We start from the raw sequence: 26,753 nt of genomic DNA, 5'->3' as shown, positions 1-26,753 counted from the left end.
TGCTTCTCGGTCCCATTTTTGCTTTTCATCCGACCCCCAGGGTCAAATGGCACAATTGACTGAGTTTGAATCAGTACAGTCCCTTCAGGTGCTGGTAAGGGTATTTTAGGTGTCTCAAATAACTGTTTAGAGGTCAAGTCCATACCCCGAGCATTCATCGGTACTGGCAGATCAGATGTTAAGACAACAAATGCTGAGGCTGCTGCTGACCTCTCACTTTTCATTTCTTTTAAGGTTTCTTTAATCAATTTCCAAAGTGTCGCTAAGCGTTGTGCCTCCTTATCTCTGTTGCTACTTTTATCCCATAGGGCAATACCTATGGCTTCCCAAGTAGGTAACTCAAAAACAGTACCCATCGAGGGGATCAAGTCTCTATCCTGTGCCCATTTCAGTAATTCACGTAAGGTCCTGCCTTCGTGTAATAAATCTCTCTTAGAGAGAATATATTGGAGGAGCTTAACTACTGCCTCTTCTTGTTGTACATCAGAGTGTAGACCCCATCTCCTCCCCAGCCGCTCACCTGATCAGGGCAAGATTCTTCAATTCCGAGCTCGTTTATTCCGTAGCCGGGCACCAGCTACATAGACTGCCGGGGCAGCAATCTCCTTTCGGCTGGCTTCTCCGCTCCTCTCTCATTCGAGCTGTCTTCATCGCTCCTGGAAGCAACACCATGAGAGTCCCAGGTCCGGGCCATCCTTAGTCTCTGGTCCGGGCCACCCTGGGTCCCTGTTCCGGGACACCCTGGGTCCCTGTTCGGGCGCCATTTGTGGGAAAACAGTCTGCGGAGGCTTAAGGATTCCATGTGCACATCAATATGATTGTATGAAATCGTTTATTAGCAACTTGCACTCACTTTATATAGAGAAGCCTTGTTTACACCATCTTATCATGCAGGTGGCTTTGTATTCCAATTACACATACCATTCTCACGGAAAGATTCTTCTCACATAATTATTTTCCTCTTCTGTTGCCAATTAAGTTATCTCTTTCCCAGTAGCTCATTCTCAGAAAGCCTCTAACTAGGCCTCAATAACCATTAACCCAATGTGGCCTAAATTGAAGTAAGTCAGGATTGCTCACAACCTGTATATTTCTGAACTGTTTCCCCAACACACGAGTGGTTCCATGTTTCCTACTCTGCATCCTCATAGGGCACAACTACGCGCTTGCCACTGCAGCGCCCCACAGCGGCCACTGCGTGCCGGGTCTCCCGCCCTAAACATTTCAGTGATGGCAGTAGCATATCCCTTCATGTCCCTCTGCCCTTCTGAGACACCTGCACAGCTGGAGAGATCACAGTGCAAACTGTTGCCATTCACAATAGGTCTCCCTCCAACCCTGATGGAGTAGCAGTATTAAACACCAACCAGGCAGGCTGGCAGCAGTCTTGTGGCTTTTTTTTTTTTCTTTTTTAAATTGATTGGAAACAGAAGTGCTGAAGTACTAACAGGCTGACTCCTGTTCTTACCTCTGCTGTCAGAGTGGTTCCAAAAGAATGTTTATCAATATGGTGATAGGCGCTATATAAATATAAATATAAATATAAATATAAATATAAATATAAATATAAATATATCCATCCGCTCCTCCCGTTGCTATGTGAAATCCTCAGCTACTCTCCGCCTCTAGAGGTGGAGCCGCGGCAGAAGGCTTTTCCTTTCGCAAATCCAGACAGGCAATGAAATCTCAGAGCCTTCCGGGCGCTTTCTAGCACCTCTTCTTCATGACAAACCCCAAATACCCAAGCGGTGGGCGACCCTTTAAACTCTACACGTGACGAGCCGCGTACAGAGCCAGGTGCGCCAGAACTCGTCTAATGAAGCGGCCAAACGGCGAAACAAAAACTCGCGACAAGCTAGAGTGGATGAACAAGCCTTCCTCCGTGGCGAGCTAATCAACAGCCAGGATGTGCTTCCTAAGTGAAAATGAGTGAAACAAAATACCCCCCCAATTCAGTCAGTTTCGAATGCGACTAGTCGGCCTGGCTCCTGGCCAATAGAGCAGCAGAAGTCCCCGCCCACAGGGCAAAGTGGTTGGTGAGCGGGAATTGTTGCTCCGTGACGTCAGCGCCTGTTTCGGTGATTGGTTACGCCCAGGCGCGAAATGTAAAGCGGGAAAATATCGGTTTGTGCAACAGTAGCTCTTCCTCAGGAATTACTAGGATTGGGACAAGTAGGGATCAGCGCCGCTTCAGAAAGGTGTGGGGAGACTGTAGCCGTTGTAGATTTTGCGACGGTGGTAGCTGGGAAAGGGAAGTGAAGCCTCAAGAGGAGCCGCTGTCTCCGGCGATGAACTGCTAAAGCAGACCGGAGGAAGGGGGGGAGGCGCGGCGCGGCGGCGGGCGATAAGTGGTGGTTGCAGAATTTCTGTGCCTTCCCCGCCCTGGGATGTAGACTGGGAAGGGAGAGCTGAGCAATTGTGGAGCTTACCCACTCCCTCTTCCCTTTTCTGCACTGGTGTTTGCGAGGGAGCGACGATGGTGGAGAGGCCACCGCCGAGTCCCCCAGTGACTTTTTGCCAGGACTTCCCGAAGAGCGTCTTGGTTTCCGTTATCAAAACCACCTCGATCAAACCGCTCTCCCGAGGGAAAGGTGAGGAGTCAGCACTCCCTCCGCACATCCAGATCATCCCTGGCTTCAGCGACTTCATGGTTTACCCTTGGCGCTGGGGGGAGAATGCCCACACTGTGACCTTTAATTCGGATGATTCCGCCGCCCCTTCAGTCGCCCAACAGCCCTGTGGGAGGCCAGCCAGAATCGGCAGCGAGGAAGAAGAGGAGGCAGGCAGCAGTAGCAGCGGTGGTCACCTCAAGGTGAGTGTGGCCGGGGCAGCAGCCGGGCGTGATGGGATGAACTCCGCTGCCCCTATGCGTGCAGCCCGGAGTCAGTGGGGTGGTAAGGTGCCTCACTACGGCAGGGCAGAGATGCAAAGTGAAAGGGCGACACGCCGAGCATTCCTTCACTATTCTCAGCGTCTAGCTCCTCCTGGCCCCTTCAAATGAAGTCACTTCCGGTACTACCACTGCGCGCCCATCCGCATCGGGGCCGAGAGGAAAGAGGCGAGATGCCCTTAACAGTCCCCGAGGGGTGGGATGGGGGGGAGCCAGCTACAGAGGCACGATAACCCGCCAACAGCCGAATATCTGCGCTCTGTCAAGTCCCCAAACCCCTTAAAAACAATCTCCATGAATCCCCCACCCCCAAACAAAAAACCATAAACCCGTAAATACAAGAATCCATGAAATCTCCAACCCCCAAATGATCACATTCCCTACAAAAGCCCAAGTCATGCACAGCATCTCAAACCCCAGAAATCCCCACAAAACCACACCCAAACCCTGACAGTCGCACTACCACAACCTTGCAGCAAAGAAGCTCCAAATGCAAAAAAAACACAAAACCCAAAATCCAAAGCTTCAAACCCCCTCAACACTCCCCCCCCAATCCAATAAATAGCCTACAAGACCCCCATGAACCTCCAAGCCCTGTTTTGCAAGAACTTAAAAACTCCAGAAATTGGTAAATCATACCTAAACCCAAAAAACCCCACAGATTGCAACTGCCCCAATCCCTTCTGCTTGAAACACCTCAATTAGGACAAAACCCCAACAAAATATCCCAATCCCCTGTAAAAAGCCTAAGTGAATAACATTCCCCACCCAACTTAAATTAATCAATTATACCCTCCAACCTAAAATCCCACCCCTCTAAACACAAAAGTTTCCCTCAACCACAGAACCAGAAAATCCCAAAAATGAGCTGAAAGAAAAATGCTCCAACCCAGCTCCCCAAACCAAGAGAAGGCAACCTCCTCAAAACACATCCCCTCAGGCCCCAAGACAACAACCTTCCTCCCCAAAAAGCATCATGAAAATAAAAAAGCACCCAATGAAAACATGCTAAACCTTGCCTCTCCCCAAAATGCACCAAATGAAGAACATGGTAACACAAGCCTCCCCAACCAAGAAACATCCCCAAATACAACAGAGCTACAACATACCAAACTCTGCTCCATTCAACAAGCAAACCAAAAATCATGAAAAAACGTGCCAAAACAAAACCATACCGAACCTACCCCCCCAAAGCAATGAACCAAAAAAACCCCAAAACATGCCAAAAAATGTGCCAAAGCTATTTTCATCAACCATGTAACCCTCAAAGAAATCTTAAACCATATTAAAAGTAAAAAGTGCCAAAACAAGTCCTCTGAGTCATCAAATCATAGAACCCCCTAAAACTCATGAAAAACCCTAAAAACCTCCCAAATTTTTACCAAACCCCCCAAAACTGCACACACGCAAAGAAAAAGCTAAAAAAACCCAAATACCAAAACAAAACTATGCCAAACCCTACCCCCAACCCTTCAAACCCTCTAAACCCATTAACCCCCCAAAATATGCCAAATGCAGCCTGCTCAACCACCAAACTAAAAAGACCCCCACAACTATGCTAGAAGTTTGCCAAACCACCCATCTCAACCATCAAACAAAAAAAAAGCCACACCAAAGCCACACCAGCCTCCCAACCACTGAACCAAAAGAAAACCCAAACACTGAAATGAAAATGTGCCAAAACAAAAACTACCAAACCCAGCACCTCAAACCCCAGAAGCCCAAAACGCACTGAACTAAAAATGGGCCAAATATATCCCCCATAAGCACTGAACCAAAAAAACCCTCTAAAACACTCAACCAATGCTAAGGGGACAGACAGGTTGTTTGAGGAATTCTTGGCACAATGATGACAGCACTAAATTGTAGTTTAAATTAAAGCTTTTTTTCTTAACAGGATATTATGATCATTATAGCACATAATAGGTTCACAGGACCTTCAAAGCCTGATAATGAGGGGAAAAGGGACTAATACATGTCCTGCATGATCACAGAGTATGGCTACTTGCCTTACAAAGTGGTGTTAGTTATACTAATCACATTACCAGGGGTCAGGAGCAGAGGATACCAGTCACAAACACATGAAAAAAAAAAAACAATCCACCCTACCCCAAACAATGCCAAAAAAACCCCTGTGCTAAAACCTAGCCCTGCCAACCAGAAAACCTTCTGCCCTCAAAACAAGCCAAACCAAACCCATGCCAAACATAGCCCCCTGAACCACTGAACAGAAAACCCCACTCAAAATAAACCAAACTGTGTCAAACCCAGCCCCATGAACACTGAATGGAAAATGCAAAAAATCACCCAAACCCCATCAAATGCAGCTCCCCCAAATGCTGAACAAAACAAAAAAAAAAAAAACGAAAATCAAACCAAAACAAATATGCTAAAACAAAAACATGCCAAACCCATCCCCTCAGAAGCCCAGAACAAAAAAGAAAAGCAGATAATGAGTATTCTGGAACCAAAAAGAGCAAGATATAGCCCAGAACCAAAATAAACCAAACCATCCAAATGCTCAGAACTGAAAAACAACGATGAACCCAAAGCTTGGAACCAAAAAGACCCAGATGATCCAAAAGCCTAAAACCCAAAAGCCCAGAAATAGGGGCAACCAACCAAACAACGCAGATAATTCAAAAGCCCAGAATCATAAAAAAAGAACTGGACCCAAAAGCTCCAAACCAGGAAAAATAAAATCCCAAAAGCCCTGATCCAAAAACCCTGATCCAAAACCCCAAATGATCCAAAAGCCTGGAAACAAACAAACATACAACAACAACAAAACCCCAAACCAAACAAAAAACCATCCCAAATACCTGGGCCTGACACCCCCCTTTCCCACAACCAGATTTCTCAGAAGCCCGAAACTAAAAATACCCTAGAAAAAAGACCCAAACCCCCCCGGACCAAAAAATATTCCCAAATCCTCCCATATAAAAAAAAATTCCTAAACCCACTAGGTTCCAAAAAAATGACGACTCCAGAATACCTCCCACCACAAAAAAAAAAAAAAAAAAAAAAAAAAATCTTGAACAAGCCCCAGGATTTAAAAATCCCCACCCCATAACACTCAAAACCCTAGAAACCCAACCCCTCCCTCAAAAAAAAAAAAAAAAAATCCCCCTGGAACCAAACAAAAACCCCAGATGATCTAAAATCCCTGAACCAAAAAAAAAAAAGAAAAACCTGGAATCGAAACCAAGAAACCAAAACACCCCAAAAGCCTGAACAAAAGAAAATCTCAGATGACCCAAAAGCCAGAACTCCAAAATCCCTAAACTCCATAATCCAAAAACCTCCAAACTAAAGAATCCAAAACCCTTGGAATCCAAATTTCTCAAAAATCGAGATCCAAAAAAACGCCTGTAAAAGTCCCAGACCAAAATTGTGCCCTAACTCAACGCCAAAACAGGTGAATATGCTTTAAAGGAATCTGCAGCCTATGGAGAGGCTTCTGGCAGGATCTGTAACTTGTGGAGAGGAGTCCACACAGTAGCAAGTTTTCTGGCAGGACCTGTGGCTCGACAGGTGACCCATACTGGAGCAATCTTTTCCTGATGGACTGCAGTGGACAGAAAGGGCCCATGATGGAGCAGCTCTTAATGAACTGCAGCCTGTGGGAAGGACACATATTGAAGAATCAGAGAACAGCCCAGTTTAGAAGGGCCTTTCATGGGAAAGGGAGCTTTGATGATATTATCTAGCACCCTGTCCAATCATGTCTTGAATGTCTGACTATTCTGATAGCTTTCTATAATGGTATGAGTGGATGGATAAGATGAGGGGAGGGCAGTGGATGTTGTCTACCTTGACTTCAGTAAGGCTTTTCGACACCTTCTTCCACAGCATCCTCATAGGCAAGCTTAGGAAGTGTGGGTTAGATAAATGGACAGTGGGGTGGATTGAAAACTGGCTCATAGAGCTTGGAGGGTTGTCATCAGTGGTGTAGAGTCCAGTTGGAGGTCAGTAACAAGTGGTATTCCCCAGGGGTCACTACTGGGTCCAGTCCTGTTCAACATATTCATCAGTGACCTGAATGAACAGACAGGGTGTACCCTCAGCAAGTTTGCTGATGATAAAAAAGTGGAAGGGGTGACTGACATGCCAGAGAGCCATGCTGCCATGAAGCGTGACCTAGACAGGCTGGAGTATTGGGCAGAGAGAAACTGCATAAGGTTCCACAAAGACAAGTGTAGGGTACTGTACCTAGGCAGGAACAACCCCATACACCAGTACAGTTTAGGGGCTGACCTACTAGAAAGCAGCTCTGTGGAAAAAGACCTGGGAGTCTTGGAGAACAGGATTACCATGAGTCAGCAATGTGTCCTTGTGACCAAGGCCAACGGCATCCTGGGGTGCATTAAGAAGAGTGTGGCAAGTAGGTCGAGGTTATCCTCCCTCTCTACTCTGCCCTAGTGAGGCCCCATCTGGTGTACTGTGTCTAGTTCTGGACTCCCCAGTTCATGAAAGACAAGGAACTACTGGAGAGAGTACAGTGTAGATTAGGGGACTGGAACATCTACTATATGAGGAAAGGCTGAGGGATCTTTGTTCAGCCTGAATAAGAAAAGAATAAGGGAAGATCTCATCAATGCTTACAAATATCTAAAAGATGGGTGTCAGGAGGATGGGACCAGCCTCTTTTCAGTCTTGTCCAGTAAAGGGACAAGGGGCAATTTTCACAAACTGGAACACGGGAGGTTCAACCAAAACATGAGGAAGAACTTATTTACTGTAAGAATAACAGAGCACTGAAACAGACTGCCCAGAGAGGTGGTAGAGTCCCTGTCTCTGGAGACATTAAAAATCCATCTGGATGCCATCCTGTGCAACCTATTCTAGGTGAACCTGCTCTAGCAGGGTGTTTTGACTAGATAATCCCCAGAGGTCCCTTCCAACCCCTAACATTCTGTGATCTCCAGTGATGGGGAGTCTGCCATGTTCCTAGGGATGTTCTATTGATTGATTTTTCTCACTGTGAAAAATTGACCCTGATTTTATGTCTACCTTTGGCACTGAATTTGTGACAGAAGCACCGAAAGTTTTCATCCTCAGACAACCGTCTCTGCTCCATCTATTATTTACTTGATAGATGGCGTTGGACAGTTGCAGATGCCACCTAGATTCACGTGTTTTAGCAAATCATTTAACTAACCAATTGATCCATTTGACAATACTTAGAGATAGTATGTGAAATATCCAACAGATCCCTTCTTCTTTAGCCCAGTCCCATACTATTCCAACTGTAAAGTATGGCCCATTATCAATCTGAATCTCCTCAGGAGGGAGCAGTACACTAAACCAGTCCTTTAAACTACGGACAGTATTTTCCCCAGTAGCAGCTGTAGCAGCTGCAGCCACAGTGATTCCTGAAATTACTTCCACCACCACCAGTGTGTATTTCCTTCCCTCTGAGGGTCACAGTGGGCCTATGTAGTCGATTTGCCAAGTGTGCCACAGTGTTTTCCTGTCTCAGATATGCAGGGAAGACGCTTTGCTCAGATGGTCTTTGTTAAGTTGCAAGTGACATTGTGAACAGGAAGTTACCACTCCTTCACACAGTTTGTTATGGCCCATCCTTGGGCTTGATATAAATCATCTCATCTAGTGTGGCCTCGCTTTGTGTGTAACCATTCAAGCAAAGGTTCCTATTCATGGTCATCACTCATTACATCAATTTTCTGTATTCATGTGAGGCTGCCAACTTGTTGATTGAACTGGGCAGCAATGGAGGCCGACTGATCATGTACTTTCACCCAACTAATATGCAACACCCTCTGTTCTATTTCTAACAATTGCTTCTAGCTGTCGGTTTGCCAGACTGGGACTCTTATTTACCTGCCAGTCATTGGCTTCCCAGGGGCCTACCCACTCTGGCTCCCTTGAAAACAGCATATGAGTCAGTGTAGATATGGCTGGCACCCTGCTGTGTGGCTAGGACAACCGCTCTAAGCTCCACTACTTGTGCACTTCCTTTACCAGTTTCACTTATCCTTTCCCCTATGGGCCACCTCTAGTGCCACAGCCTTATAGTCCCACTCATTTTGTTGTCTATAAGATGATGCATCTATGAACCATACCCCCTTAAGATCACTGTCCGCCTTCAGCAGAGGTGCCTCCTGAACTTGAGACATTTTGCTTGGCAGAGTTTGGAATGACAAATTGCTTTCTATATCTTTCTGCAATTTGGACACTTCAGTGTTGCCTTCTATGATAGGCATAATTTCATTAATGCCTATTAATTAATATTTAATTTCATTAAATGCCTATGCTAGGTAAGCATACCACTTAAGGACTGTTGGTTCCTGAGCAATTCCAGCCAGTGGTGCTGTGCCTTTATGAATTATGTCTAAAACCCAAAAAGGACCCTGAATAATCACACACGGGTCTTGGCTTATTTTCTCCACCCATTGCACTTCTCGTATTAGGGGCAACAAACCTTTTTCAAGATCTGAATATCTCGTCTTGGCATAATTGAAAGAGTGGTAACTAAACTCCAGTGGTCTCTGGCCCTTCTGGTCCCTTTTGCCATAGATTACAATGGGAATTGTGTTTGCTGAACCCCCATTCTACAGGGACAGGGCCTGTCAGATGTATGGGACCCAGCTGCTGGAACAGCCTCAGTTCTGTTATTACTGATTTTAAAGCATTCACATGCTGGTCAGTCCATTCCCATTATTTGCCTTTTCTGAGTAAATTGTACAAGGGATTAGCAACATTGGAAAAACTGGGGATGTATTTGTGACAGTAATCTTAAGTTCCCAGGACTTGTTGTATCTCTTTTATTCTGGAGGGATTTTGTCCCTGTTCTATTTGTGTTATGGTGTCTGGAGAAACAAGAGACATTTCCTTTAACCCATCAGACTCCTAGGAATTTAACCTCTTGTGCTGATCCTTATTCTTAGACTGAGGAATATCTAGTCCCAGTCCTGTTAACTCTCCTCATATATTTTCCATGGTACGCTTGACCTCCTCTGGGCTCTCCCCTCCTATTATTGTATCATCAACATATTGATATACTGTAGCACCCAGTGAGATGGAAATTTTTGCCAAGACCTTTGCTAGAGGATTATGAGCAATAGTGGAGGAATGTTTATATCTTTGGGGCAATCTATTAAATATGCATTGCACCCCTTTCCAGGTAAAAGCAAATCGAGCTTTGTCATGTTTCTGGGATGGAATCATAAAAGCCAAGTCTTTTATATCTAGGGTTGCCATCCACAAGTGGTATGCTTCCTGAATTTATTACTGGTTCTGAGACATTTGGTACTGTGACGATTAGAGATGCAATGTTGGCATTCAGTCACCTGTAATCAATTGTAAGTTGCCACTGGCCATTTGACTTTTTAACTGGCCAGAAAGGAGAATTATAGGGAGTGTGTGCAAGTGATAATGCCTCTTTCTTCTAAGTCTGCTACCACCTGTAAGTTCCTGTTTGTGGCAGATGGCAGAGGGTACTGCTGTACATTTGTAAGTTTTGATGGGGCTAGAGGTATAAGTACCTCTAGCAAATCTATAATTTTCATCTCTTATCAGTCCACATAGCTTCTGAGTCTGTCCATGATCTTTCACCCTTCCTACCAAAACTGTACCATTGTAAAGTTTCCATGTCCTGCCACACAGCAAATCAAACCCTAAGATGTTAGAATTATCAGCACCCACCAATACTTCAACACAGGTATCCTGTCTCACCAGGCAGCCATAAAGTAATTTTTGCTGTGGGACATTCTTTTATGACCCTATCAATTCCTATATAGCTCACTTTTTTGTGACTGGGTTTTATGTTTAGGTCCTCTGCCATTTTTCTTGTAGTTACTGACATTTATGTCCCTGTGTCAATAAGAAAGTTTACAGAAATCGTGTTTGGTCCTACTGGAATAACAATAATAGGTTCATTACATTTGCCTGTGAGGCACTGTAAAACTAACACTCGCCAAGCAGTTTTTTAGATGGTGTAGTTATTAAGTCAATTAAATCCTGTTGTGGGGCTGAGGGCTCAGATTTAACAGGAATCGGTTTATTTTCTGCTGGCTGACTCCTCCCTGCTGAGTCAATTCTTTGGCTTAATGGCTGTACCAGAGTTTGGATATCAACATTAGCTGTGCCATGTAGTAACTGTTGTGGAACTCCCAGCTCTAAAGCTATACACCACAGATTGTTATATTCCCTATCAAACTTTGGTTTAAGGTCTGACTTTGGCTTAGTGGTGCAGACCTTGTGAACCCATTGGGGTTTGACTATTGGCTGATACAATCCAACCCATGCGGCACCCATAATTCAGTATCTTGCACAAACTTACCTCAGGTATTTATATAGACCTGCTCCCATGAGGGCTGTGCAGCAGCCATGGTAGCATCCATAGCATGGGTAGTTTGTATGCCATTTTGAGCACTGGCAATACAAGTTTTAAAACTATTTGGGAGACCAGGGGTAAGGGGAGTTAGACTTGGCAAATCAATAGGGGCTAACATTGGGGACCTCTGCTTTACATTTCTCTCATACATCACTTGAATGCAAGCTGCCTTTTGTATGGATGCAACAAGATCTGAGAACCCTGCAGTTGTGATAACAAGAGGGTCAGCTTACTCTTGCGGGTCTATGTAGCCAGCCAAATAAGACACTTGTGCAGTTAGTGAATAATTAGTTACCTGGAGTCGTGGTTAAAAACACTCCAGGACCCCAATAGTCTCTTGCTTCTTCCTTGCTTAAGAAGATTCAGTCTCCCCCATAAGGGAACCTCACCACATATATTCTGTCTCGGATTCCTCTGGATGCCTGGAATACTTTTTTTGTAATTTTGCAAATTCAGACAGAGACCATGAGACAGTTCGTACAATAGTACAGATATTGTCCTCTTCCTCATTTGCAGTTTCAGTTTTAATCAACATCTGAATAAGTACGTGATCTGGGGCACAATCATAATCAGAATCTTCTACTGATTCATCATTGTCATACCAGAGGTCCCCATACCAGTTGCTGGGATCGCAGTGTATTAGTTTGCGTCTTTGTTTAGCCAAGATTGAGGATGGCATTCAGTTTAGTAAGAGATTTAATTTCTCCTGTAATTGTTTTTCAGCCAAGGCAAATAGCATTTTAAGTTTCCTATTGTCTGTTTAGATTTTGGCTTTTGTATCTGTGCCCCAAATTTATCTTGATTCTCTTTTTCAAAAGTTAATGCTGTCTTAAGGACTTAATTTTCTGATTTCAAAGCAGTGTATTCTACATCTGCTATTTCTTGTTGAATATCCTTTTGCACACAAGATAAGCAAAGCCCCACTACGGCACAAACAATTCCATTGCCTTTACTCCATTTGATCTTGTGCTTACTCCTACATTGTTCTATTCAATCTACCACTTTGTTCTTATTCTTTCCAATGTTTTTGGGCTTGTTCTATTCCAGCTTGGGATGGTGCACATTCATATTTTCATAGCAGTTTATCCACAAAAATCCTGTCTATGATGCCAGTTTTTCTTTTGCGTAAAAGGGTATGAGTCTGCAAGGTGGCTGGGACCCTCCTGTTGAGTTACAAGGTTCAGAAAGGACCCCCTTGCTTTCTAAACTCCTTCGGAGAGAGGAGTCTAGGTGACGCTGGATCCAATCCTATTCCCAGACTTGGTCAATGGTTTATGTCTCAAGGGTTATGTGTGTGCAGCCACCTATTAAAATAAACATTTGCTTGCTCAGAGCCCCAAAAGGACTTGCACTGAGACAGTTGTGCAAAGTTGAAAAGCAAAATTGCCTGTTTCAGAGCCCCACCAAGAACTTGCACTGAGTAAGGTGCACAAAATTGTAAAGAAAGAGAATTTATTAAGATGACAAATACAACAAGTTTGGAATTGATGTTGATAAATGCACTTACTGCACAAATTCAAGCTTGAGTTAGTCATTCCCAGGTAAAAATCTGACAGAGTCGGAGGCATCATACCAAATAGGCATCCCTGTTTGGGGGGGTGGGGGGGGGGGGAAAGAGGGATTCAGGCCTGTCATCCCATCCAGATAGTTGGAATTTTCTTCCTCCCCAAAACAGAGAATTATAAAAGATAATTTTATACCTTATTGACAAGGTGGGACTAGGTCAGCAGTCATGTGCTGGTTGGTTCTTAGCAGGTTAATGATGCTTAATAATTTGGGGGCGGAAAGAACCAGCTTTCACTACAGATGCAAACAACTCCTCTGATTTTGTTGATACAGACTCTGACTATGAGGCCTTGCCTCCAGCCTTGTTAACGCAACCTCAGGCCATGGGACTTTTGCTCCATTCCAGCAGTCACGCTAATCACTGATCATAAAATTTTCAGTTTCAGTAATTGTCAGGTCCAGTCTCTAGTTGTCAGATCATACAACTTCCAACATCTGTGCTGTGTTTTGGCCATACAAGCAAGTTGCCCATCCCTCCACCCCTGCTCATTGTCAGATAAAAGATAAGCACGCTAAATTATCCTGCGCTCTTGTCCAAAGCTGCTATAAGATAGATTTCTTTCTTCATTCAAGCCAAATAGTGTGTTTGTGTTCCCACATGTGGTGTATGTTCACTTGAGGTGGCTGGACTTGGGGTTCTTGGCTTTGGAAAGGATGTGGAAGCATTCCTCACTACTCTGGTAGGTGTGCTCATCTACCCTGGTGTCACAGATGTGGATCCCAGACCCCAAGTTCATCAGGTTAAACCATAATTCACTAAGCCAAATCTGCCAGTGAAGATTTCGCTGTCTCTTCTGGATAGCTGGATCCTATCTCTCCCCAATGGGCTTTATTTGTTGGAGAAAGTCCCATGCTCATAGAAAGCAAAACCTTGGGGCAATGACACCAGTTACAAAGCCAGGTATTGATCTGCATGCATCAGCTTCTTCCCACACCCCTATCTCACAACATAGAGAAGATCACTTTTGCCCCTATCCCATTCACTTGGGCTACCAGGGCTCTGAAGTCTTTCTTGATCTTGCCCAGGTTATGCTGTACTGTGTCATTGATGCCCACAGGGAAAAGAAGCAGGGAATAGTAGTCTGTGCTTTTAACCACTTGTGGCAGTCTCTCTGTGACATCCCAGATCTCAGCTTCTGGCAAGCCGCAAATTTCCCTTGACTCTTTATCAGGCTGGCAGATGGGAGCCTTGGTGCCTCTCAGCAGAGAGTCACCCACTACTATCACTTGCTTACTTTTGCAGCTTTTATTACAGAATCATAGAATCATTAAGGTTGGAAAAGATCAGCAAGTCTACCTGTTACCATGACTTGCAGAGAGACGACTCTACAACTTGTAAAATTATAGAGAGGTGTGTTTTATTACAGTGCTGTGTGCGAGGGGGATATCTCCTGCCTAACTCACACACCAATACTGCAATAAGGCTTTTGTTATATACACTGAAGTTTTACATATTCGTTAGGTTTCACAATATGCCTATACATATGCGTCGCCTACTCCCGCTTCGTATTAAAATGAGTCCCAAGAGGTCATTTCCATAATCTCCTCCCCTCTGCCTCCTGGTGGTGGTCCTGGGGATGAAGTAAAGTGCAGTAAAGGTCTTCTCTGTGGGTGAACTTTTCACCTCTTCTCCAGGCATGTGCATTCCTTCAGCCCAGGTTAATTTGGCTGAATTGGCTATTGTTTTATCTTAAAGCTCAGGATGTTCTCTCCTTACCTCAAGGCTGTTAGTTAGACACATATTTTTCCCTTATAAGTTATAGCTACCCCAAACAGTTACTTAGCTTCTTTAAACAAGCATTCTGTGTTAGTTTCTATAAGGTCAACATGACCCCTAAACAATTACTAGCAGGCATTTTATATTAACCCTTATATCAACCATGTCAACTAAACCAAGTCCTGAAGTGCTACATCCACAAGTTTTTTTTAACACCTCCAGGGATGATGACTCTACTGCTTCCCTGGGCAGCCCAATCCAATGCCTGACCACTCTTTCAGTAAAGAAATTTTTCCTTTGTCCTGGTTTGGGCCAGGATAAAGGTGATTTTCTGTCTTGTACTTTTGCTTTTAGCTAAGTCTCTTGTAAGTCGTTGCACTTGCTGAAATTAACAGCAAGTTTCTCAGACAGTGTGTGCTTCTAGGACTGATAACACTTGATGTTTATAGTTACTGCTAGAGACTGGTATGCAGAGCCAAGGACACTGCTCAGCTCTGAGGAAAACTTTTATCCTCCAGAAGGAAGAAAGAGATCCCACCTGCAGCCCTCCTTTGGGGAGGAACAGACAAGATAGATGCCAGAATTGACCAAACAGAGTATTCCATCCCATATACGTCATACTCAGTATAAATTTGAGGCATTTCGAGGGCCAAGCCATGATTTCCTGCTTCCAGCTTCCGGCTGCCTGTCCTTCCTGCCTTTCCTGCTTCCCTTCCTTCACCCAGCATCCTGGAAGGATTCCGTCCGTTCGTCAGCCTGTGGTCCTGATCCGTGCCAGCCCATATCTGTGTGTTCCTGCTTCCAGTTCCCGACTGCTGCCGACTCCAGGAGTCCAGCCTGGACTTTCCCAGGGCTGCCCTGCAGCCTCGGTGGTAACGTGAGAGTTATTGGGGGAAAAGGGGGGAGGAATGTGGTTTCCATTTTCCTGTATATTTGTATATATTTAGTAATTTTTTCCTATTTATCATTACTGTTTCATTAAAGTTGTGTAGTTTAGTTTCCAACCCATAAGTCTCTCTCCCTTATTCTCTCTCCTTTCTTTATCAAGGAAGAGAGAGAGGTTAATAGAGAGCGTCTGTTATTCGGTTTAATTGCTGGGCCAGTGTTAAACCGTGACATCCTTATACCAAATCTAAACCTCCCTGGCACAACTTGAGGCCATTTCTTCTCATCCTATCACTTGTTACTTGGGAGAAGAGATCAACACCCACCTCACTACAACCTCCTTTCAGGTAGCTGTAGAGAGCAATAAGGTCTTGCACCCTCCTCCACACAGGACAATGGGGGTGCAGTCTTTGCAGTCCTCCACCTGGACAGCAGCTTCCCTGGTGGGAAGCTCTGTCTCACTGGCTGCTTCCATTCATCCCAGGCTATCTTGGCTAGGTAGCTGATTCCTGTCTGCTGCAGAGTGCAGTCCTTACCTGGTCTCTGCCACCATGCTTCTGACAATCTGAAAACACTGCCTAATAAACCCTTCAAATTCGCCGGAGACCTCAAACTGCTGGGTAGGCTTGCACAGCCACCAGCAAGCTGAGGTGACCATTGGGGCTGCTGCCTAAGCCTGCAGGTGAGCAGGTCAGCAATCAGCCCAATAACTGTTGGAGTACACAGCCCTTCCCAAGAGAACTGCCGCGCTGCTCCCCTCAGGGCTCTCCATAGGAGTCAGTTATATGCAGCTTTGAGCAGCTTGAACTGGCTGCAGGAACATCCAGCATCACCCAACTCTCTCCTGAGACTTAGCTGCCAGCTGGCCTGTCCCTCCCCTACACACAGGCTAAGGGTGTCAGGGGCCAAGAAACCCTCTTAGACACCCTCAGGGACCTCAGAAGCCTCACGCTTCTCTCAGCACGCAACAACTGCTGCTGTTACTAGTATTGGCTTCCTGTGGTTTGAAATGGCTGTGTGGGCAGCTGTTGACAGGAGCAGTTTGTGAAGGACTGTGGGAGGGACCCAACATTGGAGCAAGGGAACAATGTGAGGAGAAAAGAGCAATCTCCCAGTCGTAAAAAGGCCCTCCCCAGCTTTCTTGTAGGCCCCCTTAAGGCACTAGAAGGCCTACAGGAAAGCTGGGGAGGGCCTTTTTACAAGGGTGTGTAGTGATAGAACATGGAGTAATGGTTTTAAACTGGAAGAGGGGACATTTAGGTTAGACATTAGGAAGAAATTCTTTAGTGTGAGGGTGGTAAGACACCGGAACAGGTTGCTTGGGGAAGTTGTGGATGCCTCATCCTTGGAAGCGCTCAAGACTAGGTTGGATGAGGCTTCAAGCAACCTGGTCCAGTGGAAGGTGTCCCTGCCCATGCAGAGGGGGTGGAACTAGATGATCTTTAAGGTCACTTCCAACTGAAACCATTCTATGAATTCTATGAACTCTCTCGACCCATGAACTTTTCATCTTATTTTCTCCCCCTGTTTTGTTGAGGAGGAGGAGTGATAGAGACTGGCCTAGTGGCCAAAAAAATGCCTGTCACGGTTTAACACTGGCCCGGCAATTAAACCGAATAACAGACGCTCTCTATTAATCTCTCTGTCCTTGATAGAGAAAGGAGAGAGAATAAGGGAGAGAGACTTATGGGTTGGAAACTAAACTACACAACTTTAATGAAACAGTAATGATAAATAGGTAAAATTACTAAATATATACAAATATACAGGAAAATGGAAACCACATTCCTCCCCCCTCTCCCCCAATAACTCTCACGTCACCACCGAGGCTGTAGGGCAGCCCTGGGAAAGTCCAGGCTAGACTCCTGGAGTCGGCAGCAGTCGGGAACCGGAGGCAGGAACACACAGATATGGGCTGGCACGGATCAGGAGCACAGGCAAACGAACGGACGGGATCCTTCCAGGGTGCCGGGAAGGAAGGGAAGCAGGAAAGGCAGGAAATCCGGAAAAGATCAGGCTCGGCCCTTGTGATGCCTCAAATTTATACTGAGTGTGACGTATATGGGATGGAATACTCTGTTTGGTCAATTCTGGCATCTATCTTGTCTGTTCCTCCCTAAAGGAGGGCTCAGGTGGGACCTCTGTGTCCTCCTGGACGGTAAAATGTTTTCCTCAGAGCTGAGCAGTGTCCTTGGCTCTGCATACCAGTCTCTAGCAGTAACTATAAACATCAAGTGTTATCAATCTTAGAAGCACACACTATCTGAGAAACTTAGCTAAAAGCAAAAGTACAAGACAGAAAATCACCTTTATCCTGGCCCAAACCAGGACAATGCCCCAAAAACCCAGTATGGAAAAAACCACAGATGCCCCAAAAGCCCAGACCAAAACAAAACAAAAAGAAAACCAACAAACAATCAGATGATGCAAAAGCCTGGAACCAAAAGGGAAAAACAAATTACCAAAAAGGCCAGAACCAGGCAAAACCACAAACCACCAGATGCCCCAAAAGCCAGGGAAAAAAAAAATGTTTAACAGCACCAGTCACAGTACTGACCCTTGAGGAACACCACTCATCACTGGTCTCCATTTGGACATCAAGCTGTTGACCACTACTCTTTGAGTGTGACCAGCCAGCCAATTCCTTATCTACCAAGTGGTACATCCATCAAATCCATATCTTTCCAATTTAGAGACCAGAATGTTGTGTGGGACAGTGTCAAATGCTTTGCACAGGTCCAGGTAGATGACATAAGTCATGAAAAAAAACCTCAAATAATGTAAAAAGCAAGAACCAAAATAAAAAAGCTCAAACAAACCTGAAAACCCAGAAGTTCATAACCAAAAAAATCACCAACAACTCAAAGCTGTGGAATAAAAAAAAATCCTGATGACCCAAAATCACAAAATGAAAAAAATACAAATTACTCAAGACCCTGGAGTGCAAAAAACCCCAACAAATCAGATGCCACCGAAACGCCCCATATGCACACATCCCCACCCGCTACCTAATCCTGACACACCTCATGCCTACCTACAATCCATTACATGTACTTCAAAAATGCACCGATGCATACACCACACACCATGCATGCATACACACCACGCACCCCGCACTCACACACACTCACCACATAACACTTGCACCCAACCAACAGCACACACACACACAACCATGCACCACATGCACACACTACTCTTGCCCACCAAATAATGTGCACCCGACATCTGCCCCACACACTACATCCCTGTGCACACACCAGGAACCATGTGCACACACACCCAAAATCAACCTCCCCCATACTGCTATTTGATGACTCCTGTGATAATATAAGCTATATTGTTGGAGAGACTTAGACTTGGTTCGCATAGTTCTGCTGTTTTAGCCATCTTTGCATAAATCTACATTATAGATCTGTAAAATATTTTTTTGTGTAATTCTAAATTAAGTCTAGTATCTTTTTTCTTTTTATTTCCATAAAAATACTTCTGGTTTCCTATGTGTTATTTTAGCAGATCCTTCCAATTTTGTTGAGCTTATATAAGAATACTTCATGTATGGTTGCTTGTGGGTTGTGTTGTGAGTGTACTTGTTTTGGAGAGGGGTGATATTCTTTACTAAACTGCTTATGTGGAAAAGTATGGCACTTCAGTTTCTTAATTATTTTAATGCAGGATGGGATAAGACGTGGCCGACCAAGAGCAGACACAGTTCGTGACCTAATAAATGAAGGAGAGCAGTCTTCTAGCAGAATACGTTGCAATATCTGCAACAGGGTGTTTCCACGAGAGAAATCTCTACAGACACACAAACGAACTCATACCGGTAAGTGAAGAGATTAAAAGGTAGATGTGAGTAGATGGCAAAAACTTAAGAAGCAGTTGAGAAGGCAAAAAAACCCCAACACTAAAACCTGTTAATATCTTATTGTAATTGTTAAATTAAACATACTTTACTCCCAGGTCTTGTTAGTGCAATCAAAGAAAAGTCTTTTTGTAACTGTTTTTGTCACAGAGTAACCATAGCAGTAACTTGGGCTATAATATTAAAGGCATATAGTGTAAATATTTTATCTGCTGTTGTCAGATATTCTTAATAAGAGGAAAAAAATTTTCATGAGCTTGTTCTGTACTTGGTAGTTTGTTGTTTTTTTTTTTTTGACTACCTCTTTTCTCACTTCTGTTTCCTTATTTTTTTCTAGTTTTTACACAGTAATCGAATCATAGAATCATTTAGGTTTGAAAATACCTATATCGAATATCGAATCCAACCATAGACCTAACACTGCCAAGTCTACTACTAAGCCATGGCCTTAAGCACCAGTTCTACACATCTTTTAAACACCTACAGGGATGGTAACTCAACAACTTCCCTGAGCAGTCTGTTCCAATGTTTGACAACCCTTTCAGTGAAGAAGTTTTTCCTAATATACAATCTAAACCTCCCTTGGTACAACTTGAGGCCATTTCCTCTTGTTCTATCACTTTTTACTTGGGAAAAGAGGCTAACATCCACCCTCAGTTCAATCTCCTTTCAGGTAGTTAAAGAGAGAAATAAGGTCTCCCCTCAGCCTCATCTTCTCCAGGCTAAACAATCCCAGTTCCCTCAGCCACTTCTCATAAGACTTGTGCTCTAGACCCTTCACCAGCTTTGTTACTCTTCTTTGGACATGTTCCAGCACCTCAGTGTCCTTGCTGTAGTGAAAGGCACAAAACTGAACGCAGTATTTGAGGCATGGCCTCACCAGTGCCAAGTACAGGGGGACAATCACTTTTCTAGTCCTACTGGCCACACTATTTCTGATGCAAGCCAGGATGCTGTTGGCCTTCTTGGCCACCTGGGCACACTGCTGGCTCATATTCAGCTGGTTGTGGACCAACACCCCCAGGTTCTAAAGCATAGCTGTAAGAGGAAAAAGTATCTTAAAAAGTAGCTGATAACTTAAGCAGTATAATACTATAAAAGTGTATCTTAAATATTGAGAAAATAGTTCAAATGTTTAAAATCATTGTCCTGTGCCTCCCTTTCCATTTTCTCATTTAGAACTCATATTCTGGAGTGGAGGTGGTCACTTTAATATACTGAACTGTATATATAAAGCAGCTCTAGAAGACAATTCATTTAAGTAAAAATGTAGTGACAATTTACTCAATGTGCAACTGAGCTTGAACTGAAAGGGAGATGTGTAGCGGGAGGAGCCATTCTTGCTCCTGAAGCTCAACGAGCTGCTGGTCTCTTCCAGGACTCCAGCCACCACACAGCGCTTCCAGGGTAGAAGTGTAGCGGGAAGAGCCTTTCTTGCTCCAGAGGCTCGATGAGCTGCTGGCCTCTCCATGCCTCGCACCAGAGTGAACTTCCTCTGTGGGTGTGTGTCCCACCTTTATTGGCCCCCTGGTAATAGGGGGCCTGCCCTAACCAGGCACAGGTGGACTCACACCCACTCTTTGGCAACTCGAGGCACCTGGTTTATCTTGTTTCTCTACAGAGATGCTGCTTTTATACCAAATAAATACACTTTTTGTTTTCTTCCTGTTCCAACAAGACCGCATTTTGCAATAAGTATGAACTATTGTAGACACAAATCCTTGAATCTTGTCTGGTTTTATGACTCACATAAGACAAGTCTTTGGATGCTAATATTAAACACCAGATTCTTCATGCCTTTTGATCAAAAGTTGTTTTCATTTCATTTGCTTGAATTAAGTGTTGAACTTGTGTATTAAACATAGACTACTTAATTGAGCAGAACTCACCTTGGCGTTACTCTTCTGACTTTGTAAATCGCCGTTACCTTCTTTTAGTTGTCCTTTCTGAGGAGTAGTAGCATGGCACACCTTTTCGAACTTTCCACCCAATCATACTCTCTTGAAAGACAGAGAGGAAATACCCACTATCTCCATTCCTCTTGTTGCAGTTTGCATGGGGAAGTTGCTCTTGATGGTTGGCCTGAATTTTCTTGGCTTGAGTCTAGAGTGAGTTTCTCTTCTTACCTCCATTTATTCATTAAAACATTTTTTCAAATAGTCTAGTAAAATTTGCTAATAAGATACTTCTGTGACTTTATACATCCCTATATCATTAACTGCAGTTATTTTACCCTAGTTCAGTTTATATTAATGATAAAATCTATCTGGTGACAACTGGAATTAAATTGTTTGCCTTTACTTTCTTCTACCTATACTATAGGATGCTATCTATACAATATACTTAGTATGTTTATTTCTACCTAACTTCAAGTATCAGTTATAGGACTTATTTCAGTGCTTTAAGAAAGTTTTATGTCAAAAAATCTTAAAAAACCAAAACACTCTAATCCCTCAGTCTTTCATGATACTCTGAAAGGCAGGATTCAGTGCTCAAAGAGAAAACATAGTCAAATTCTCTTCTCTCTTCTCTTCTCTTCTCCTGCCCTTTCTAATACCAAAGATTATGAGATGCTGCTAACACTGTAGAAGTACAGAACTGTAGCCTTTATGGAAACTTGGCCACTATTAAGTTCACATGTATGCTTACATGATGAATCAGAAGTTTTCAAAGGAGAACAGTGTGTAACATTGCTTGCCACATACCAAAATGAACAGAACTAAGGATGATTCCTTGATAAGGAGTCATGTTATTTGCATTAGTGCTCTTTCTGCCTCACTCAAATTTTACTGCAGTCCAAAAAACTCTAGACAGTGACCGGGGGGAACATCCAATCTTCTCATGAAGGGGGAAAAAAATGAGGCCCATGATTTCTCTGAACTGCTGTCAGCCCATTCTTTTTATGCCTTCTAAAATTATCTTGCACTTCAACATACCAGAAGCTGACTTGAGTATAGATTATTTAAATAATGTGCAAGATTAGATATACAATAAGCCAAAATACAATTTTTATATTTTAGTGGGGAAAAAAGTATCCAGTAGCATTTAATACATACTTGAAGCATCCATTTGGGGAAAAAGTTTATCTCTGCTGTCCAGTGCTCTAAGACTTTCTGAGCAGATGCAAGTGTGAGTGCATGAAAGGGGAGGTTGCTTGTGTAAGTCTCAAACTAAGGAATACCACTGGATAGTCTGATTCTTCTATATTCAGCTTTCATAAATTTGTGTATGTGGTTGTGGGTTTGGGTTTGGGAAAAGGGTTGCATTTTTGTGGGGTATTTTTGTTTGTTTTTTGGGGATTTGTTTTGTTTTGTCTTTAAAGGTGAAAGACCTTATTTGTGTGACTACCCAGACTGTGGGAAAGCCTTTGTTCAGAGTGGGCAACTCAAAACTCATCAGCGTCTTCACACAGGGGAAAAGCCTTTTGTCTGCTCAGAGAATGGTGAGCCCTCAGAGAATAACTTGTGGCTTTCAGAATTAGTGCCAGTGTAATACTGAAAATGTAGGGATGATCATGTGGCAGGAATCTATAAAAGCTTTGGATCTTAATTGTGAAGAAGCTTCTAGGGAAGGGAGAAGCCACACAGAATATGTGCATAATAATGTAAACTTAGTTATAAAGATTGCATGTTTGATTATATAAGCTAGGTTATCAGTAATTGGATCACTTGATACCAATGCATAAAATGATTTACTGTGTTTTGGGCCTTGTGACTAGTGTGCTGTTTTTAACTGATTACAGGGTTTTGTGGAGTAAGGAAGATTGGGTTCAGGAGAATCTTTATCCCATGGATGTTATGCTAACATGTTGGTTGACTGCTTTCCTTAATGTATTCTCCATTGGTATTTTGTTTTTAAGGCTGTTTAAGCAGATTCACACATGCAAACCGTCATTGCCCCAAACACCCATATGCCCGGTTGAAGAGGGAAGAACTCACAGTCAGACTGAGTAAAAAGCAGACAGCTGAAAATAAAGCTGCCGCTGAGTGGCTAGTGAAGTAAGTTTCTTTATGGTGTGATCTCTCTCTAAACTTATAACAGAGTGGCCCGACAGTGCTTTATTCTTAGGGGCAAAAAAAAGAAAAACAATAATCAAAAAATAGCTATTCTTTCAGATTCATCTCAGCCTTGCTTTTTGTTTAAGTGCTGACTCCTGGTTAAGACAAAATTCCTCATGAGGCTTTATTTGTTTTTCCTTCTCTATTTAAAAGCTTCTCTTTGCCTGAACAATAGCTGCTAATACCCTATTAGTTAGTGCCACAGTCGTACTGCTGAACTTGTATCTATGTGTGGAACAACAATCATGTATGCACAGGGAGAGCTGACCTGTGGGAATACCATGTAGCAGAAATATCTGTGTGAAAGATCAGATAATAAAGGAGGCTTCTGACAGCTTAAATAGTGCCACAAAAGGATTGAAAGGGGAAAAAAAAACAAATATAGTGATAAGTCACATGGAAAACAATACTTGGAAGTTCCTTGCTAGCTTTGAATGGTAGTTCTTCTATAAACTGTACATAACTTAAAAGCATTCTCAACCTCTCCTGTTGTAGATACTGGGAGACTAGAGAACAGCGTGCTCCCACTTTGAAAAGTAAAACAGTCCAGAAAATGGATCAAGAACAGCGGTATCCTATGGGATATCTTCAGTCTGACGAAAAGGATGATGAAGAGAAAAATAGTGCTCATTCAGCTGATCACCGCCATCTCCAGGAGCAGCGTGAACGTATGCATGGTGCATTGGCTCTTATTGAGCTTGCAAATCTAGCTGTAGTACCACTGTGACAGTAGCATAGAAATGGAGTCTGCCTTTACAAAATGGTGGTACTTGATGGTCCTTAACCAGTTATCTAAGCACCTTATCTACTTATCATAGGCTGCTGTTCTGTAGAATTTATGAATAATGTTGTTGCCCCATAACATGGGGTGAGAGAGTTGCACTTTTTGTAAGGTAAAAGACAAATGTAAAGTTTAAGTATCTTATAAATATGGAACTGCATCATGCAGAGTGGAAAAACTTCATGTTGTGGGAAGCTAGATTTTTGCAAGGTTAATTCATTTATTTGAAACAGTTTTCACAGGAAGCACTTTCTGAGTACAGTGTTTGGGCTTAGCAGAATGGTACATGTGGCCAAAGAAGGCTGAGAAAAGGGAAAGTATTTATTTCACTGTTTAAGCAAAGCTATATTAAGTGGTAAATCTGAAGATACTGTAAGCAGCAATGGAATATATAAAATATATTTTCAATATACTTTTACCTATTATCACTAAGGCAGAAGGCAAAGCTTAAATATCTCAAGTCATAGAGGGGAAGAAACTTCTTCATGCTGGAAATTGTAAGATAGTTTAGAATCTTCACTGCAACTGCTCAAGATATTAGACTTGACTTTGCTATTTTATGCTTTATTTCATTTGATCTCAACAGAATCCCTTGGTTTGAGTAGCACTTGTTATTCCTAATATATGATGTTAGTAACTTTTGCATATTGTTGGCTTTATCTGAAAATTATTAGTCTTGCAAAGTCTAGACAAAGGTAAACAACTGGTAATATTTTTTTTTTATATCTTTGGATCCTTTATTGGTTTGGCACTTGCTTTTTTTAATAAGAGGGGTGTTGTATTGACAGCATGGTATCAATTTGTACTAAACTATTTAATATCTCCTATTAGCAAACACTAAGTTTTCAAGTATTGCTCTTATATGATTATTAGCAAATAGAAGCCTCCATACTTGCTGTGCATAAAGCCGCCTTATTGATTTACTTCAGGATAACAGGACAATTTTGTGTTCACTAACTGTAGCATAGTTATCAATTAAACATGGAAAAAAGTATCCACTATATAACCAGAAAATAGGTTTCCAGAGGTAGTTTTGAGTATGTTAACAGTGTGATTTCATATATTTCCCAAATAAATGAAGTTACAGAACACTGCCTAGTGCTCTAAGATGCAGATAAAACATTTAGCACTACATCTTGTCACCTCATTAGTATTATGTACTTTCAAATGCCATTGTCTCATGGCGATCTCTTTCTGTATTTTGCTTGTATGGCATCCTAATATTCCTAATACGCTACGAAAACTTTGTTTCCAATTTGGATAAACTCTTTAGCTGAGATACTGCTGCGGTAGAAAAATATATTAACCCAGTTTCTTTTAAGTAATGTATTAATACATTTTAGTTTTGATCTTTTGGGCTTAAAAAAATGAAATACTTTGTAGTCATTTCAGGCTTCTTAGCCTATGTTAAACTACCTGGCAATTCATGGGTGTAGGTTTAGAATTTCTCAGTTACATGCTTTTGACTATTCAGTTGGCTGCATACAAATATTCTGATCCCAAAATGAGCCTTGAGCATGAGTCTGTTGTACTTGTGACTCATAACTTGGAATTGCTTGTGAGTGGTATTTCACAAGGCTAATCACCAGTCAGTTGCAGATCCAAGTTGATTCAGCTTAATTCAATATACCTGATTTTCCCACTCAGCTGTAATGCTTTTTATAGCTTGCACAATACTTCTTTCAGTATAAGTACACTGAATTCTATGTAGCTGTAGAAAAAATTCACACAGCTCAAGTACTTTTTGTGTACTTTTAGTAACAAATTTTGGGTAAAATACCAAGTAAAAAACCTGAGGTGGAAGACTGCTTTTTGTTTTATTAAAACATGATTGCGTACAAGAAATATTGAAGTGTTCTATGCTTCATAATATTAAGCTGTAGTTTGGCATGATTGAACAGCAGAAGAGTAAATGTACCATCATTTTAATAGGTGCTTTGAATAAAAAGTTGATTTAACTTTCAACTTTAGGTTACATGTAACTGGTGTTGGAGAATTTTTATTGTACCCCTTGAGGTTAATTAAACACGTATTTGTGTTACATATGTGCTCAAATAAAAACAAAATAAATTTATGAACAAAGCATTGGACAGTCCTGCCTCCATAAGCGGTTCTACAAGGAGTCTGCAAAGATGCATCACGAGCCTGTTCCTTATATACCGTTGCTCCAGTACAAGTCCCATGACTATAGGCATGGGGTACCTTGGACCAGCACTTGAGTTCATCCCACAGAGCCAATTCTGCTGCCCAATGTTGGCTCCTGAGCATTTCTACTCCAGGATTGTTACTTTACTGCAGCATTTCTTGTCAGCAAACTTCATTCCCTTACCTGGAGTCCTTCTGTCTCTGGCATCCCAGTTTCCAGCAAAGTTTAAGCCCTTCTAGCAGTTAGGCCTTTTTGCCTTCCATGCCAGATCATTCATAGAATCTCAGAATGGTTTGTGTTGGAAGGGACCATAAAGACCATCTAGTTCCAACCGCCTGCCAAGGGCAGCGACACCTTTCACTAGACCAGGTTTTTCAAAGCCCAATTGACTTGTCCTTGAATACTTCCAGGGAGGGGCATCCACATCTCCTCTGGGCAACCTGTTCCAGTGTCTCACCAGACTCACAGGAAAGAATTTCTTCCTAA

At 42.9% G+C, this 26,753-nt stretch overlaps 1 protein-coding gene across 1 annotated transcript; it reads left to right on the top strand.

Moving 5' to 3' along the window:
* Positions 1–2,476: 2,476 nt before the first annotated feature.
* On the top strand, positions 2,477–24,067 carry LOC103528976 (zinc finger protein 367). Its single transcript, XM_008494388.2, has 5 exons — positions 2,477–2,812; positions 19,093–19,243; positions 22,605–22,724; positions 23,142–23,280; positions 23,836–24,067. The coding sequence occupies exons 1-5, from the start codon at positions 2,477–2,479 to the stop codon at positions 24,065–24,067; spliced, it is 978 nt and encodes a 325-aa protein (XP_008492610.2).
* The last annotated feature ends 2,686 nt before the right edge of the window (positions 24,068–26,753 follow it).

The sequence above is a fragment of the Calypte anna genome, chromosome W (genome assembly GCF_003957555.1).
Source record: "Calypte anna isolate BGI_N300 chromosome W, bCalAnn1_v1.p, whole genome shotgun sequence".
Lineage (NCBI taxonomy): Eukaryota > Metazoa > Chordata > Aves > Apodiformes > Trochilidae > Calypte > Calypte anna.
The sequence above is the reverse complement of the archived record's forward strand: the minus strand, read 5'-3'. Positions and strand labels throughout refer to the sequence as shown.